General features: G+C 46.8%; 2 protein-coding genes across 2 annotated transcripts in view; one reads left to right on the top strand and one right to left on the bottom strand.

The window, feature by feature from the left end:
- Positions 1-15,245, bottom strand: part of LOC147020068 (tetraspanin-12-like) — a 153,498-nt gene that overhangs the window by 30,928 nt on the left and 107,325 nt on the right. The window lies entirely within an intron of this gene.
- Positions 1-15,245, top strand: part of RPAP3 (RNA polymerase II associated protein 3) — a 111,334-nt gene that overhangs the window by 80,055 nt on the left and 16,034 nt on the right. Inside the window, exon 6 of the mRNA XM_085895067.1 lies at positions 10,311-10,381. Within this exon, the coding sequence (XP_085751193.1) occupies positions 10,311-10,381 (71 nt within the window). The remainder of the gene's footprint in view (positions 1-10,310; positions 10,382-15,245) is intronic.

Genomic DNA, 15,245 nt, shown 5'->3' with positions numbered 1-15,245 from the left:
TCTCTTGCTGGCTCCCCATTGGCCCGAGGAAAAGTGGGCGTGAATGCTTTTTGATCCATGAATTTGCATATAGCGACCGCCCTCCAACGCCCTGGAGGCCGAGGCCGGACTAAATCGCCCCTCGCTCACCGATTGGACGGAACAAAAGTGGGCGTGAGTCGTTTTTGATCCGTTTTTCTGCGGAAAGTCCGTGATGTTTTTGAACACGCTGCTCGGTGCGCGCCCCGCACGAGTCCAGCATCGGTGCCCACGAGTGGCGCGAGATGACGGTGATGCGATGGTGGCGAGTTGTGGCGGTTGTGGTGAAGCGGCGTTGTGGTTGGTGGTTGTTATTGTGAAGCGGTGTTGTGGTTGGTGGTTGTTATTGTGAAGCGGAGTTGTGGTTGGTGGTTGTTGTGATGGCTGTTGAGACGTGGTTGGTTGTGGTAATAATGGCGGCTGGTCCAAAATAAAGATAGTAAAAGAAAAACGGCTATCCTGAAGAGTCGCAGCCCTCATGAATGACATTTATTCCCTCTAGACAACGGGTTTGGGCCGAACTACACATATACTTACCGAGATATCTCACCTAAGGGACCTGAATGGTGGTTTGTGAATTTCGTCAACCACAACACTACCCCCTCCCCTTTTTACAGACTCGTCCCGAGTCGTCAAATTTTCGTGTGCCATCATGTGTAGTTTTCCCCTCGTACATTTTACCTACGGATCCCTGAGTGCGACATTCATGGTATTCGTGTCCCCAAAATAAATAACCTCAGGGCTGAGTAACTACCTAAACAAACTCACTCACACGGACGACTTAAATAAAATTGCCGGCGCTAAGACAAACATGCCGGGGGCGCACTCATATGTACAGTACATCTTACCTTAACTTACAAATTTTACACTAAACCATGGCCCAGGATCACTGAACTCTGCAAAAAGAAAACAGTTAGCAGGGAGCCAGGCTGCCCGCATGCAGTCTCTGGCTCAAACAATGCAGGTGACAGGGAACGTGGCCGGCTGCTCACACGCAGTCCAAGGCCTTCCCTTTTGAACTGAACGCAGTGAACCACAATGGTGCATGGGCCGCACAAACGTAGTCTCCGTGCCAGCTCAAGTGGCACACGCAATGAACACACGAATGGATGGATGAATGGTTTGAACTGAACGCAGTGAACCACAACGGTGCATGGGCTGCACAACGCAGTCTCCGTGCCAGCTCAAGTGGCACACGCAATGAACACAACGAATGGATGGATGAATGGATGGACGCAAACACGGTGCACGGGCCGCCACTGCAGGCCCGTGTTGTAGCTGCCAACAGGGCAGTTCTTGCAGCTTGCAAACTGTTGCCTTGATCCTGGCGCACATGGCAATGAACAGGGGAGGGGGGCAAAGCAAAAATTGAACGGGGCTGGTGAACGTGGGCAGTGGGCATGGCATGGCAAAGGTAGCAGGCAAACACAGCCTGCAGAAGAAGGCCGCAGCAGGCAAACACAGCCGGCAGATGAACTGGCCGGCACAGGCCTTGAAGAAAAACAGCCGCAGACGATCCAGCCGGCACAGGCCTTGCAGCAACACAATAGCTGCCGACGATCCAGCCGGCACAGGCCTTGCAGCAAAACAACAGCTGCCGATGAAGTGGGCCGGCCTTTACCGTTCCGTGGAGGTTGGTGGAGGGAGTGCGGTGGTGCTGGCCACTTGGAAGGCGGGCTCGGACCTACCTACCTGTCTCCCTCCCACCTATCGCCTTTGCCTGTCACTGTACATACCCACTCCCTTAATTTGTCAAACCCCAATTGAGCCCCAACTTATTTTTTTGTTGTTTTTATTTTTACTTCCCCACTATAAATCGTCCCCTAACCCCCTGTACTGTCCTTGTTCGGCTAACCTATCCTGTCACCTAGCCTACTCCCAACCCCTACGTTCCCTTCCCGGAGGGGAATAAGGGAGAGCTAACGTCCTGTGTCGAGGCCCAATTCAAGCCTCAGAATGGCCTCCCCAGAGTTCGGCGATCTATAACCAAAGTGGGTCCAGCGGCCCACAACGAGAGCGAGGGGATGGATGGTGCGGAGGGGTACACTTCCTAATCTACCCTATCCATTTAACTGTTAAACTACCCCGGGGCTTTCAACAAGCGCCTCGCGCTTAAGCTATTGGTTCTAACAACCCAGATTCCCGTCGCCTGTGTTGGTGTCCTCACAATTTCGGGCCTCGCCCCCCAATTTTCTCTCCGTGCTCTCACACGGTCTCATGGCTGGGACACGTGGCTCCCTCTGGCAGGCACGACCCTCTGCCGAATCTCCCGCTATGGCACCCCCGGGCACTACACTGCCTCCGAGCCTACCAGCTCCCTAACACCGGGGAGTGCCCCCCATGGCACCTCCCCTGAAACGCACACGTGGCAGGCTGGCTTCCCAGGCCCCTTTCCGAGGGTCACCCGTGCCCACAACACTGCCCACGCGGCTAATGGCGCCCCGGGCCCCCGCACCAAGCAGGCGCACCCGTGCCCACTACGCTATCCCGGCCCCCCATGGGCCCTTGGCCTACTACGGCCGACTAGCCTGGTGCCCGGGGTACCCACTCAGCGATACTCACTTTTCGCAGCCACGCTCCCAGCCCGTCAACAGTGCTCCTGCACCCCTCCAAACGGTTTCGAGCCTACACTCCCACCAACAACAAAACGACCTCCATTTTTCAATTTGACTAACCCAGCTAACTCACTCTACACTGACCCCGGGGTCCCTTGGGTGGGAGTCACTCCTCCCCCCAATCACTCATCGCACCATGCATTCCCCATTCGCTCCACTCACACAGACCCGATGGCCTCACTCACTCAACAAGTACTTACCTCACAACTCACCAACTCTTCAACACACACACCGCTGAACTCTGCCATCCTCCTAACTACATCCCCTAACTAACTCGTGCTCCCACGTCATCCCTTAAACTAGTAGCACGTTCCTTTTAACACTACGTAGCTAAACTACGTCCCCTCTACACATCCACAAGTCTGTCACTGTCTCCAAATAATCCCATTTTATTTCCCAACCTAAAGCTCATCTAAATCCCTCTAACTAATCCATTCCACGGACTCCATGAGGACTTACCCCTGCCCCATGAAGTCGGTCTAACTAAGCTAACCCTTCCCCCTAACTAGTTTCCATCCTGTGCCCTGGTAAGGGGGTCTTCCACCCCTTGCCCAGGAATCCTGTGCACCCGAAAGTGAGGCTTGCTTTTTCTTTTTTTTTTTCATGCGCAGCACCAGCGCGGCCACTCGCAGCTCGTGCCCTTTACACCTGCCCGTGACGTCATGCAGCTGCACGTGTTCCTCGTCCCTCCTTGGACGGTACTATCCGGCAGGGATACCCCTCCTGCCGGATTCCAACCCCACGTGCAGCCATGGCGTCACCGTGCGCATAAAAAAAAACACAAGCCCCACGTCTCGAGGGGTTCCCCACGCGAACACATGTGCTTTGCCCGTTGGAGCTTAACACACACGATCGCGTGGAGAACCCGTCCGGTCCAAATCCGTAATCCTGCCTAAACTTTGTCCGTCCGCGGGATCGGCAAATCCACCGCGTGCGTTTCCGGACCGGGACTTCACTCTCGCAAGCGAACACGTGGGGGCCTCGTGCGTTGCACAGCACGGACCTCGTGCTCACTGCTGGGTGAACCCGGCACGGTCCCCGAAACAACTACAGCCGCTACTCGGCTTTCTTTCTTCACATGTCGCCGTCGTCGCCTCCATTCCACACACGCACTCCCGCGTGTTACGACGCTAACACACCTCATCATTACATTCACACCGGGAGACGCGGCTGCGTGCTCCCGCATGCCAACCGACATCTCCCTCACATACCGCTCTCTCACACACACGGTCTCCCTTGCATAAACCATACCACTCACACGTGGTGCTCCATTCACTCGCCGTGCCTCACTCATACACCGTGCCTCACTCACACACGCGGGGGCACTCAACCGCGGTGTTTCATCCACACACCGTCCCTCACTCACACACGCGGGGGCACTCACCCGCGGTGCCTCATCCACACTGGCCGTTTCATCCACACACACGGCCTCTTCCACACACGGTGCCTCATCCACACACGGCGTGCTGGGAAGCACGTACTCCGGCACCATCGCCACCACACCATTCACACACGGGGTCGCTTCCACACACGGGGACGCACTCACGCCTTGCACCACACACACAGGGACAACCACACTGGGGATTCGTGTCCCCACAAGGGTCTCCGGGGCCTCTATACCCCCCAGGTTCTCCGTGCACCCGTTCGCAGCACTCCTCCTCTCAACCTCGCAAAGCACGACCGAACTCACCTGGTCGTGACTCGCCTCAAGGGGGCATACTCCCTCCCCTCGTTCCTGGAGGAGGCCATCCAGCTGCTCGCACTGGGTCCCTACACGCTCCGCGAGCTCAACCTCACTATCCTCCACTACCTCCGTGTGTGTGTGTGCGTCACTTACCTTGTCCAATTCACCCTCTATCTCCCGTGTCTCTATACATTTTATTCTTTCTGTCGTCTCCTCGTGTCTATTGGTCTCTGCTTCTTTCTGGCGTCTTTCTCTTATCTTTATGTAGGTCAACCTTGCTTTCTCCTTAAGTCGCTCCCGTCCTTCCCTGTTTTTCACTCCTTGCTCTTTCACGATCTCCGCGTACCTCATCCTTGCTTTCCGTATTAATTGTTCTTTTCTCTCCCTCGCAATTACTTTCACCTCGTCTCTTGTCTCCCGAATTACTTTTTCCTTACCCGCCTCCACCGCAGGCCCGACAGCCGTTGCACCCCCTTCCAGCTCGTTCGTTCCTACACGTGGAGTCGCCATTTTATGCTCCCTGCTAACGGCCTTCATGCCCGCCTGCAGGCATCGGCCCATGTTCTGCGTCTCACCCCGGAGCTTTTTCGTTTCTTCCTTCATGTGCTTGTTCATGCCTTTCATTTCGTTTATAATTTAATTTGTGTATGTATCCATCTTTTCGTTCATTTGCTTGATCATGTTCGCTGTATTCGCATCCATCCTTGCTGTCATTTCCGCTAGCATGGCGCATAGCTGGGCCATGTCGGGTGCGCTTGAGTGAGCCGTTTCGGCAGGGGTTGGGGAAGGGTTTTGGTGGAGAGGGGGAGGGGAGGTGTCATACACCGCGGCCGCTGCCGCACCCATTTCAGGCTCTGGGTTCAGTTGGGCGAGTTCGTTTTCCTGTACTATTGACATTTCCTGCACGGGGATTTCATCCTGAGCCATGGATCCTACACATTCTACATCCATTTCTAATACCCCCGGCTCCCGCTCGCCTTGAGACGCCATCTTGCTTCTCTTAAAGGGTTAATTTAGCTCGCTCGTAATTTGGAGGGAATCGGGGGTCGCTCCTCTCACCCCTGGACCGATTCCCGTGAATTTAATTGGAGACAGGAGAGCCCGTTTTCCGTTCTCCGATACCAGTGCCGCGAGGAGGGCGATGAGTTTATATCGCACGATCTGACACCAGTGTTGCGGATTCGCGCCCGCCGGCGTGCGGACGGCCACGTAACTCGAATCGCGGCACGTCGCCCACCGGACGGACAATCCAGTCGTGACCCTCTCGGACTAACGCCGGGAACCAGTCACGGGTGGACCTTTCAGTCTCACCGCGATCGTGCCAATCGGCCCCCGCGTGGGATAGGGTTGCTCGCCAAATTCGACCTACCTAAGTACCCACACGGAGGGTAGACCGGGCGATCGCACCTCGCCGCAGGTCGACTTCGGACACGGGCCACTTAAGCGACCCGTTCCGTACTATCGGGATAACCGAGCGGTGTTATTCGTCAGCCTCGATGGTTCGATTAATTATCGGGCGTCTTAGCCCACGACCAACCCTTTACGTGAAGCAAGATGGGGATTCAATGAAAGAAATGACGAAGCGAAGCGGGAAAACAGTTCAACAATAAGCACATTTATTTCGCGATGAACGGAAAGCACACATATACAATTCCACCAAAAGCACATGTAAAAGAAGAAGACAAAAAGCAAATGCAACAATGCAGATCTATCCGACTACCGGGCACTCGGCAACACTTATACAATTTTACTTCACAGACGGCGCCGACAACACGTATTCCCAAAGCAAAAGAAAAGAGAACCACCCTCCAGGATGAGGGGGGTAGGCGGGCCTGGGGCCGAGACCGTGTCGGGCCTACCCGTCTGATGATGAGACGCGAAGTGGCGGTGGTGCCTCAACTCCGCGGGCCTCGCGGACAGTGTCTGGTAGGGGTGGGAAGGGGGCCCCCTTGGTCGCACTATCTCAGCGCGGGGGGAAACAGGAGGGGGTTGCTGATGCTCGGGGAAAGGAGGATTTCACAAAATCTCGGGTCCTGCGACGAGCGTCTCCACCACGACCTCGGTCGCGCCGCCGGCCTCTCCCTCCGCAGTTCCCCGAATCCGACGCGAGCACCCCCTCAACCGCCTTCGCCGCCGCCGCCTCTCCACAGCTTCGTCCGATCGCCCTCTCCGTCTCCTCTCTTGACTCGCCCCAACTCTTCACTGGCTCCGCGAACTCCCAACTGCGAACTGCCCTCTTCTGACGAACGCAGTCGTTTTTATAAGCCCCGTGGCTTCGCTCTTTTACCCTTGACTCTCTGCCTCCGACCCTTCACCTCTCTTGCTGGCTCCCCATTGGCCCGAGGAAAAGTGGGCGTGAATGCTTTTTGATCCATGAATTTGCATATAGCGACCGCCCTCCAACGCCCTGGAGGCGGGGCTAAATCGCCCTCGTTCACCGATTGGACGGAACAAAAGTGGGCGTGAGTCGTTTTTGATCCGTTTTTCTGCGGAAAGTCCGTGATGTTTTTGAACACGCTGCTTGGTGCGCGCCCCGCACGAGTCCAGCATCGGTGCCCACGAGTGGCGCGAGATGACGGTGATGCGATGGTGGCGAGTTGTGATGGTAAAGGTCGTGGCGGTTGTGGTGAAGCGGCGTTGTAGTTGGTGGTTGTTATTGTGAAGCGGTGTTGTGGTTGGTGGTTGTTATTGTGAAGCGGCGTTGTGGTTGGTGGTTGTTGTTGTGATGGCTGTTGAGACGTGATTTGTGGTGGTAATAATGGCGGCTGGTCCAAAATAAAGATAGTAAAAGAAAAACGGCTATCCTGAAGAGTCGCAGCCCTCATGAATGACATTTATTCCCTCTAGACAACGGGTTTGGGCCTAACTACACATATACTTACCGAGATATCTCACCTAAGGGACCTGAATGGTGGTTTGTGAATTTCGTCAACCACAACAATATATATGTATATTTATATATCTTCTCTTCTTCTTTCGGCTGCTCCCGTTAAGGGTCGCCACTGCGGATCATCCGTATGATCCGCATAGTGATTTGGCACATGTTTTACGCCGGATGCCCTTCCTGACGCAACCCTGGTCGCCTCTTAGGACACAGGGATATGGTACACCTATTTTAACCGGGGTATACATATATATATATATATATATATATATATATATATATATATATATATATATATATATATATATATATATATTTACACACACACATTGCCTTCAGAAAGTATTCACACCCCTCAACATTTGTCGCATTAGCCTGAACTGAAAATGGATTATAAATTTAATTTTTTTTTGTCACTAATCTACACAAAATACCCCATAATGACAAAGTGAATATGTTTTTACAAATCTTTACAAATTAATGAAAAGTTGAAATGTCTTGCATTAATAAGTACTCAACCCCTTGAGTCAATACTTTGTAGAAGTACCTTTGGCAGCGATTATAGCTTCGATTCTTCTTGGGTTTATCTGCATCAGGTTTGCACATCTGAATTTGGGGATTTTCTCCCATTATTCCTTGCAGATTTGATCAAGCTCTGTCCATGTGTATGGGGAGCCTCAGTGAACAGCAATCTTCAAGTATATCCACAGATTCTAAATGGGATTCAAGTCTGGGTTTTGGCTGGGCCACTCAAGGACTTTCACGTTCTTCTTCTGAAGCCATTCCATTGTTGCTTTGGCTGTATGCTTGGGGTTATTGTCCTGTTGGAATGTAAATCTTCACTGCAGTCTTAAGGTCTTTCGCACTCTGAAGCAGGTTCTCCTCAGGCATTTGCCTGTATTTGGCTCCATTCATTGTTGCCTCTATCCTTGCAGTCTCCCACTCCCTGCCACTGAAAAGTATCCCTATCGCATGATGCTGTCACCATCATACTTCACGATAGGGATGGTGTTAGGTGGGTGATGTGCTGTGCTCGGTTTCCACCAGACATATAATAGCACTTTGCATTAAGACCAAAGAGTTCAATTTTCGTCTCATCAGACCACAGAATATTTTGCCTCATTCTCTCAGTCTTTCACGTGCCTTTTTCTCAAGAGTGGCTTCCGTCTGGCCACTCTCCTATTAAGCCAAGATTTGTGAAGTGCTGCAGAGACTGTTGGCCTTCTGGCAAGTTCTCCCATCTCAGCCAAGGATCTCTGTAGGTCCATCACAGTGGTCATTGGGTTTTTGGTCACCTCCCTGATCAAGGCCCTTCTTACCCAGTTGCTCAGTTTGATTGGACAGACAGCTCGAGGGAGAGTCTGGGTAGTTCCATATGCATTCCATTTCTTAACGATGGAACTTACTGTGCTTTTGGGGACTTTTCAACATTCCAGAAATTGTTTTACACCCTTCCCCAGATCTATGCCTCCTTACAATTCTATCTCGGAGTTCTACGGATAGTTTGTTGGACTTCATGGTGAAGTTTCTGCTCTGACATGCACTATCAACTGGGTCCTTGTATCGAAAGGTGTGTTTCTTTCTAAATCATGTCCAATCAATTTAATTGGCCGCAGGTGCACTCAATCAAGTTGAAGACATCACAAGGATGATCAAAGGCAATTGGATTCATCTGAGCTCAATTTGGAGAATCATAGCAAAGGGGTTGAATACTTTTTGATAAGACATTTCAGATTTTTCATTTTAAATTAATTAGTAAAAATTTCTAAAAACGTTTTCACTTTGTCATTTCGGGGTATTTTGTGTAGATCGGTGAATATATATGTGTGTATATATATATATATATATATGTGTGTGTATATGTATATATATGTATATATATATATATATATATATATATATATATATATATATATATATATATATATATATATATATATATATATATATATATATATATATATATATATATATATATATATATATATATATATATATATATATATATATATATATATATATATATATATATATATATATATATATATATATATATATATATACACACACATTAGTTCCATTCTAATAAGAACTAGAAAGGCACTCGATAGAGCATCTACTGTACCTCCGCCAGGCTGAACAGTTTATGTTTTGTATCCCACTGATAGGCAGTATCTGCATATGGACCTGAACCAAAATCAACTTAATTTGTCCCTGTCACACACCCAACCTGTCGAAGTTTCATCCAGATCCATCCACAATGTTTTCAAATATCATTTTTGGACCTACCTCTCAATGATGAAGAAGCACTAAAATAATTTGTGTCCGCATCGGATCTTCACCAAAATCTAATAAATTCGTCCTTGTCACACACCAAACCTGTCCACCAAATTTCGGCCGAATCTGTCCACATCTTTTTGAGATATCCTGCTCACAGACAGACCAACAGGGGTGAAAACATAACCTCCATCCACATTTCGAAGCAGAGGTATCAAGACTCATGGAGAGACACAGGGACGTCCTGTGGGAGGAAGAATTTTGTGAAACTGATAATGTCAGGTTTAGCAGCAGTGGTTTGGATGGCACATCTGTCAGATTGGAGAGGAAGCCTTGGATTCTGGAGGTTTGTATTGTTTGGAACAGAAAAGGAGGTGGGTTTGCCAGGGTTGGGGAATGTGCAGGGAGACAACATGGAATGGGGGGGGGCGGGGGGAGGGCATAGAGCAAGGATGGGGGCTGGCAACCACAGAGGTTAATTCGGTAGGCCTGAACAACAGAAGCAGATGCACAATATCAAAATAACCAAACAGGTATGTAAGAATCACAGCAATAAGCACACAATACAAACAACAATCAATGGAAATGGAGCAAATCTGGAAAGGTACACTGTACTTGGCTTTGGAAGCAGGTCACTCAGAGAAGATAAGAAAAACTGCCATCATCATGAAATGGACCCAGAAGATCTGACCAGATGTGTTGCAGCATTTTGAGGAATGTTTATGTTGCAAAAATGGATAAAAGATTACCAGAATGCATTTTAAACATTCCTGATTGTCAATTTATTGTGATAGGCTAATGTATTTTGTTTTCTTCTCGCACTCTTTCACAGACTTTGAAATGGTGCTAAAACTTGAGCCAGGAAACAAGCAAGCATTAGCAGAGCTTGACAAGATATTAAAGGTACTCATGCATGGAGATGCTGCTCTTGTTTGTTTGTTTTGTTGAAAAAAACTATCTATATATATATATATATATATATTTTTTTTTTTTTATTATTTTTTTTTTTTTAATTTTATGCTTCTATTTGCCATCGTATTGTATTCTTATGCTTTTGTCATAACTCCAACATGCATAGTGCAAAGTGGGGTTAAGCAATTGAGTCTGTCAGTCTGTCTACAGACATCAGTCGATGATCAAGGAACTACTTAATTTCAACTGAATGTTATATTTTGAACACTGTACAATATTAATTAGAATACGTGCCTGCAGCTTGTAGCTAACGTGCAGTAAACCTGCAGTTTAGCAGTTCTTTGACTGAATTTGGCAAAATGTATGGAATCTCGTCCCGAGTGTATATGCGCACAGAGGAATGAGGTAATTTTTATCCCCCGCCCGGAGGGGGGATATTGTTATCACCCGGGTCGGCTGTCCGGCTGTCCGTCCGTCCGTCCAGCTGGGTGTCAACATTTATAGCTGTGAGTGCGATAACTCATAAACTGTTCGCCATATCGATTTGAAATTTGGGTCACACATGTACCACCTGAAAAGGAAGAATCCTATTGATTTTGGACGTGGCCGGCTCCAAGATGGCCGACTGGGGCGGTCGTCCGGCTGGCTGGCTGGGCGTCAACATTTATGGTGTCAACATTTATAGCTGTGAGTGGGATAACTCATAAACTTTTCGCCATATCGATTTGAAATTTGGGTCACACATGTACCACCTGAAAAGGAAGAACCCTATTGATTTTGGGCGTGGCCAGATCCAAGATGGCCGACTGGGGCGACCATCTTGAAAAAAATGTTTTTTCGCCATATCGATTTGAAATTTGGGTCACACATGTACCACCTGAAAAGGAAGAACACTATTGATTTTGGGCTTGGCCGGATCCAAGATGGCCGACTGGGGCGTTCTGTCTATCCGGCTGGCTGGGCGTCAACATTTATAGCTGTGAGTGCGATAACTCATAAACTGTTCACCATATTGATTTGAAATTTGGGTCACACATGTACCACTTGAAAAGGAAGAACCCTATTGATTTTGGGCGTGACCGGTTGCAACATGGCCGACTGGGGCGGTCCGTCCGTTCGGCTGGCTAGCTGGGCGTCAACATTTATGGCGTCAACATTTATAGCTGTGAGTGCAATAACTCATAAACTGTTTGCCATATTTATTTGAAATTTGGGTCACATGTACCACCTGAAAAGGAAGAACCCTATTGATTTTGGGCGTGGCTGGGTCCAAGATGGCCGACTGGGGCGGCCATCTTGAAAAAAATGTTTTTTGTAATAAATGGAAAACCGCTTATCTGATTTCAATTATTTTTGGTTACTACGTTCCTCACCTCTGGGGAACTTTTTGAGATGATGACCACATGGTGTCTTGTTTCCAATTCACCTCCCTCATTATCTGGAATATGTATGACCTTTTTCATTCAATGGCGAGGGATTCCCCATCTCTGATGGTATATTTTATTTTTATTTTTGTCTGGCAGTCAAACAACATTGAAAATCATTACAAACAGGAAACTGACTTTTTTAGGGATGTCATAAAGAGCACAAATAGGTACAAATAACTAATTTAACATGTTAAATAAGGTGGTGTAAAAGACGGTGCATCAACGATGGCAAACTTCTAAAAAAAGATTTTTTTTTTTCCGACCGCCTTTAAAACCTTTATTTTATTCCCATTTAATTATAAACTTGAACACGAGAACACAAATCAGCTCAATTTCAACCAATTAAATTCTCCACCCACGCTCTCAGCATTGGAGAATATTGAGATTCAAACAAAATGGCGGCTCGTAAGAAATATAGATTGTGCTCGGAAATGCAAAGCAAGAGCTGAAAAGACCCTTCCCATGTCCTTTTTGTCAAGACTGTGCAGGGTAAGGTGTTCTATGAGCTCTCCAGTTACCCCGTGCACACAAAGCAAAGAGTGTGGTGAAGCAATTGTTTCATGTCTGTCCGTCTCTGTCTTTCCTATCACTTTATTATTGAGGACCAACTTATTTAAATTGAATGTTATATTTTGAAAACTGATATTGGAATATGAATCATATCGGAATATGAATCGGAAGACAAATCTTTTGTTTTGCTGTACTTTGGCTCTGAATTTGTCCCGATTGCACATGCGCATGCACAGAGAGGAGTGAGGTAATATTTTTACTCTGTCTGCCTGCCTGGCAGTCAAACAAAATTGAAAATCATTTCAAAGAGGAAACATACTGGTTTTAAGGATGTTATAATGGACACAAACAACAAGCACGAATAATTAGTATAATGTGTTCAATAGTGTGATGGAATAGACTCTGTGGAAAATGGCGGTTAAAAACCAAAATTAATTTATTTATATGACTTTTATGATCTTTATTTTATTAAAATTGAATATATACTTGAAGACTGTAGGACACAAATCGTCTGTCATAGAATACTTCCATAAATCTTCAGTTTTGCAGTACTTCAATTTAAATAAAGGTTCAATGAGGTGGCGTTCTGGACTACTTCAATCGCAGTCATGTTTCAGGTTTTTTTTCTAACTCGTTAAAATCATTAATTTTATTAAAATTGAAGTAACACTGTGTGGGGTATAGTTTTATATGAGCTCTCGTTCTTACTGTTTCTGGTGGGTTTTTTCATATTTTAATATTTGTTGTTCTACTTTGTGATTCGTATTCCAGGTAGTTATAATCAAACTGCATTCACCTGGTAGCATATCTTTCCCTCTTGCCACATATAAAGTGTTTTAAATGTGTTGATACTGATTTTGTACCACTTCTTAGTTCAACATTGTTCAGTGTAAATATTACTGAGATTTACCCAATTGCTTTTTCGTTTGTAAATATCAACTCCTGTGCAGCTACTTGGAACAAACCTGGTAAACAATGCCATAATTTGGCAGTGTTTAGTGAGATACTTCCAGCATAATTGACCACACAGAGTAAGGAACTATTGGGGATGCCTCTTCATGGTGGTTTCACCCCCCAATGCAAGATGGGGGGCAAATCTTCGCCGCTATTCGCTGCTGTCCGGATTAGTCGGAGCAGCGCGGACACGATCAGAGTGCCGATCGGTACCCATGGACCGGCCCATTCCCTCTCATCTTCCACATGAGGACCTCGCACACAGTCACTCAAACACCAAACATCACACTCACACATGCATCACTTATCCACAACAAACATTTTTCTTTTTTTCTTCTTTGGGAGTGACCTCTCTCTCCGGCAGTTTCACCATGTTTTATTCCTTCCTCTTTCTCCTCATTCTTGCCGGAGACATAGAAACCAACCCGTGGCCCTGGCCATCTCAACCCCAGAAAGTACACATAACCTTAATACCCTCCAACACAACACAGACAGCCTCGTCAGCAAAGCCATGCAACTTAAGCACAGTGATACAAGAAACTAAATGACATGTGAAAAACAAAATACTGACCATCCCCAACTCTGCATCGATACGCTCAGACAGACCGAACGCCAAAGATGGAGGCCTCATCACATGCATTCACAAATCAATTCAATACTCAGATAGCACACAACCCACAAAAGCACTTAATCCCACCAGACAACACACTTGAACTTCAAGTTTTCAAAATTTAAAACTGGAAACAAAGCACACACGAACATCATAAACATTTACATACTACCAGACACATCCCCCACTGTCCCAACCAAATACTCACCACAACTACAGAACCTTTGCTACCTCCCAAACACCATCATCGGAGGCGACTTCAATGCCCAAGACACAGCCTGATGCACCCATCACCAACCAAACACAGAGGCCAAACCATTGCCACACAACTAAATTTGTTATTCGTTATTTATATTGAAACATATATATACACACACACACACACACACACACACACACACACACACACACACACACACACACACACACACACACACACACACACACACACACACACACACACACACACACACACACACACACACCACATCAAACTGGTTACAGTAACTCATTACCAGACATAACATTCTGTTCTCCATCACTTTTCACCACAACCACTTGGAGAACAGTGCAACAACTACATTCAGATCACCTACCTGTGATCATTACCATAAACATAGCTATTGCCTATAGACCTCAACGGAAACAAAATTTTCACCAATTACAAAAACGCGATGTGGGATAACTTTGTGCATGACACTGAACAAGAATTCCAACAACTCAACAAAAACATCACCAACATTGCCATCCACATCAAGCAGTTCAATATGATTATCACAACCGCAGCCACTAAATACATTCCAAAGAGCAACATAAAAAATATACAACCCCAACTCAATGCCAGAAATCGCACACCTCATCAAACAGTGAGACAACTGAGAAAACAACACACCAACGCCCAAAGCACCAGATATACAGGGTGCCCCACAGAAAACCAGGGAATTTTAGATTTTGAGATTTATTTTGCCGTATTTTACCATATTAATAAACTAACATATAATAAAGTGTATCTTTGTTTTACACTACATCTAAGTTTGCTTTTGTTTTGTTTGAAAATAAAGTGTATATTTGTTTTACACTACATCTAAGTTTGCTTTTGTTTTGTTTTAAATAAACTGTACCAAATTTCCTGGTTTTCTGTGGGGCACCCTGTAGTACAAAGGATTCAAACACTAAACACAGAAATTGACAACAAAATAATAGTGAACTAGAAGGGCACTCGGTAGAGCACATACCTCCGCCTGATCCACAAGAACCTATTGGGCCCAAAGACATTTTTGAAATATCATGCTATATATCGTTTTTGGTCCTATCTCTCTCAATGGTGAAGAATCACTTATGAAATTAAATAATT

Source organism: Eptatretus burgeri, chromosome 9, assembly GCF_056783735.1.
Source record: "Eptatretus burgeri isolate ZD-2024b chromosome 9, Ebu_testis_v1, whole genome shotgun sequence".
NCBI lineage: Eukaryota > Metazoa > Chordata > Myxini > Myxiniformes > Myxinidae > Eptatretus > Eptatretus burgeri.
This window is presented reverse-complemented; position numbering and strand designations above follow the sequence as displayed.